Here is a 4,063-nt window from a genome sequence, read left to right as displayed (position 1 = left end):
CCTTTGCCACAGCCACCTTCCACACGAGACTTCAAACACCCGCTACTAGTCTCGTCTCAAGAGGGGCTCCTCCCATGTTTGACACCCTTGTCATGAGGACGTGGCTCACCCTCATCCACCAAGTTCTGAGCTTGTTCAAAAAGCTCCTCCAAAGACTTCATTGCCTTGGAAGTTTTCAGGTGATCTCACATCCCCTTGTTGCATAAGTGGTGCACAAAGTAATCTTTCTGAACCTCTTCAGTGTAGTCATTGGGCACATGACTCAGTAATATTCCACTTCTCAATCCTGAATAATATGATTTCAGGCTCAAATTGTCTTGCTTCAGGTATTGAAGCTTACGTCGTGCATGAGAAGCATCATAGCGAGGAGCAAATTCCTACTTGAAAGCTTCCTCAAATTCAGTTAATGATGCCAAAGATCCCTAGTCAACAATGGTACATTGATTCAAAAGGTGAGTCCACCAATGTGTAGCCCAGCCTTTAAGCACCACCTCCATGAGGACCAATGCATCCTCATCCGGTAATCCTTGAAATCAATTTCAAAGTCTTGCATAACTAGTTAAGCACCTCATTTGCAAGGACATCAGTGCCATCAAACTCAAGAATTTGAGCTCAATCTGTGACATGACTCCTGCCACCTTGAGAATTCCCCATCTTCTTTTTGTGCTCACACGTATCTATGAAAGATCCATGCATATCAATTTCAAGGGTCTAGATATTGCTGTTGAGGGCTTGCAATTATAGCACCATCTCATCCATCATCCAAGCCTCCACAAATGATTGATTAGCAGCTTCCTCCATATAATCCATAGTAGCAAACTCATAGATTCTTGAACTCTACTCCTCTAATACCAATTAATGAAAAACTACCACATTCATGTAGAGCAAATTGCCATCCATCCACCCCTAAGCCCTCTATGCCATTGCTCACAGTTGTGAGCATGCTCCACTTCCACCATCTCCCTCAAAAGCCCTTGATTAGTGTGAACTAAATTTTTTAAAATAAACTGATTAAACTTAACTTAGTTATACTTTAAGCCATGTGGATTAACATTAATCCCAAGATTATAACACTCTTTTTATTATTTTGGATTCTAGCCTTTAGTGAAGGTTAAGTAAGACACATATAAACTTGCACATCCAAAGAAGAATCAAAAAAAGCTCTCAATTAAGATTGTATAAATTGAGCACAAAATTTAACATGCAAAGTCTTTAAAGTTCCACCAGTCAGCAGACTTGTGTTCGGATCATCCTGTTTGGAAACTGAATGTTGTGCACACTTTCTTTATGCAGGTGAGTTATTCGTATTTCTTATCTATGCTCATTGTGCATCTAACAGGATAATTGCTACAAAGAAGCAATTCATTACTATAAACCGATCGTAAAGAAAGTGGGAGATGACATTCTCAGTGTCACAGCAATTGTGCTCACGAATCTCTGTGTTTCATACATTATGACCAGCCAGGTACTTTAAACAAATAGTACGACAAAATTGTAATGTATTTGTCTTTAGTAGAATCAAGAGGCCGAAGATTTGATGTGAAAGATTGAAAAAGAGGAAGAGGTTTGCCATGTATATGTAACTTAAGGGGCTGCTAGTGGTTTTAATTCCGTGTTCCTTTTCTAGAATCCAGACAAGCAGGAATTGCATTTATGCATTGTAAACCTTGTGATCTACTGCGCAAAACAAAACTTCGAGTTCGGTATTAGCCGTATCATCAGAAGTTTGGAGCCTTCTGGGAAAAAGCTGGAAGTAGACACGTGGTTTTATGCGAAGCGTTGCTTTCTTGCATTGGTCGATAGCCTTGCGAAGCAGATGATGGTGGTAAGAAACAAAAGACAAGGCACGGATTCATGAAATCTAATGTCAAGCTTGCGTGATGCAGTTGAAGGACGCGACATACACCGGCATAGACGACTTTCTTGATGCTGCGGACAGCCAAGGCAAGACTGTCTACACATCCGTGGAGAGTCCCGGCGAGGGCCAGAACTCCAACACGGTCTCCAGAGAAGCCAGGCTGCTCAAGAGGATGTTTCTGAAGATTAGAGAATGAGGTATGTCCGTCCATTCAGCTTGCTAGTTCCTAAGATAACTTCATTACAGGTAGGCATGGCTTGCAAGCCTTGGTGTTGCAAAAACTTCAAGTGGAACCTTTCGTCTCACCGCCACTCCTTCCGAGATCTCGTCCATGCTCAGCTCCTTGCCACTGACCTTCCACTCGAACCCATGGACAAGGCGAGCAAGAGTGTGCGAAACCATGGCTACGCCAAGAGACAATCCGGGACAGATCCTTCGACCAGATCCAAAAGGCAGCAGCTCAAAGTTCTTCCCCTTGAAGCTGATCGAGCTCTCCGCAAATCTGTCCGGGTTGAAGAGATTGGGAGACTCCCACAAGCTTGGATCTCGTGCAATTGACCATACGTTGACCAAAACTCGCGAGTTCTTGGGGATCTTGTAGCCGTTGACTAGGCAGTCTTGCGTTGAATGGCGAGGGAGTAGCATTGGCGCTGGCAGATGCAAGCGAAACACTTCGTTGACAACACTGTTGATGTAGCTAAGCTTACAAAGATCGGCTTCCACCACCATCCGCTCACGGCCCACAATTGTGTCAATCTCTTTTTGGGCTTTGATCATACATGTTGGATTGTTCATGAGCTCTGAAAGTGCCCACTCGGTGGTGATGGCCGAAGTTTCAGTACCAGCAAGCATCATGTCCTTGCGAAGAGAAAGTAAGGTTAGCATACGATAGGAAACTAAACTTACCATGATCATTGCTTTGACGCATTGAATATCAATTTCTCCTTGGTCTTCCAATGACAAAAGCACGTCAACAAAGTCACGCGCACGCTCTGATGACTTGAATTTAGACTTGTGCTCGTCCACGATCTCTTGCAAAAGCTGGTCCAGTTTCGTGTGAGCCGAGATCATCTTTCGGATCACGGGGCTGCCAAGCCACGAGAGGAATGGAAAGCAGTCGCCCAACACAAACGAGCCCATCAGCTGCATAACTTCTTCGATCAGCTCCACAGAGCCAGCCGGAAATTCTCTCCCAAACGTGATCAAGCTCACAACATTGAGGTTGAGGATGGACAAAAGGAATTTCATGTTGACTGAGGCTTTCCCGTTTTGACCATTATTGACTATAAAGCCAATGAGCTTCGAAACTTGCGCGTGCCTCACCATTCTGGATTCCTCGAGCCTTTTTGCAGTGAAGAGTTCCACGGTGGTGACCTTCCTCATCAATCTCCAATAGGGACCATAGCTGGTCCATCCCAAGTCCTTACTATTGTAGAACATATACTTGGCTATAGATATCTTTGGCCTTGAAGCAAAGGCAAGGTCTTGAGTGCACAGAACTTCTCTTGCAGCATCTGGGGAAGAGACCACAAGCGTTGGAGCAAAACCAAACCAGAGCAACATCACGGGGCCATATCTACTTGAGAGATCCGAGAGAGATTTGTGAGGAAGGACACCCAGCAAATGCAAGTGACCCAGAAGTGGCACTCTAGGCGGGCCTGGAGGAAGGCTTCGATCAACAATTTTCGTTAGAATCCTCCATAGAAGGCCCAAAGACAGTGTAAGCAAGAATAGAGCTACAAAACTTGCCATGGATAATTGTGTGACCAGTGTGTGCAAGCTTATGTAGTAAAGAGATAGCTTCCTCCTGCACGATTTTATGATGGTGACATCTTTGTATTTTTTCAAGGAAGTCAATAGAGGGTCTGCCTCCACGAATTTCTTATCTCAATTAGTGTTTATTCTTCTCATTGCAAAATATGTTTCAGTCACTTATAAGTTTATGGTTTAAGGTTAAAGGATACAATCTTTGTCAGTTCTTCTGGTGGGGCCAAAGGAGATGCTCACGATTTGATGGCGAACATCAGCTGCGAGATCTCCGCAGCAGTGACGGGTTTCAATTCGTGACATCACTCTCACAGGGTGTTCTGGTCTCTCGGAGACTTCTTTCTTCGACAAGGAGAGGCTGGGTGCTGGGCGTATGTCTACTTGCTCTTAGACGAGGAGTGAAGTGCGGCTGTGGCAGCGAAGCGTGTTTCTCTCAGA

The 4,063-nt window shown here is 44.4% G+C and overlaps 1 protein-coding gene across 1 annotated transcript; it reads right to left on the bottom strand.

Annotated features, from left to right (window-relative positions):
- Window positions 1-2,041: 2,041 nt before the first annotated feature.
- On the bottom strand, window positions 2,042-3,610 carry LOC9643268 (cytochrome P450 71A1). Its single transcript, XM_002962613.2, has 2 exons — window positions 2,765-3,610; window positions 2,042-2,716 (listed from the first exon to the last, which is right to left on the bottom strand). The coding sequence occupies exons 1-2, from the start codon at window positions 3,608-3,610 to the stop codon at window positions 2,099-2,101; spliced, it is 1,464 nt and encodes a 487-aa protein (XP_002962659.2). The 3' UTR covers window positions 2,042-2,098.
- Window positions 3,611-4,063: the final 453 nt, after the last annotated feature.

The sequence above is a fragment of the Selaginella moellendorffii genome, unplaced genomic scaffold (genome assembly GCF_000143415.4).
Source record: "Selaginella moellendorffii unplaced genomic scaffold, v1.0 SELMOscaffold_2, whole genome shotgun sequence".
Taxonomy (NCBI): Eukaryota; Viridiplantae; Streptophyta; class Lycopodiopsida; order Selaginellales; family Selaginellaceae; genus Selaginella; species Selaginella moellendorffii.
This window is presented reverse-complemented; position numbering and strand designations above follow the sequence as displayed.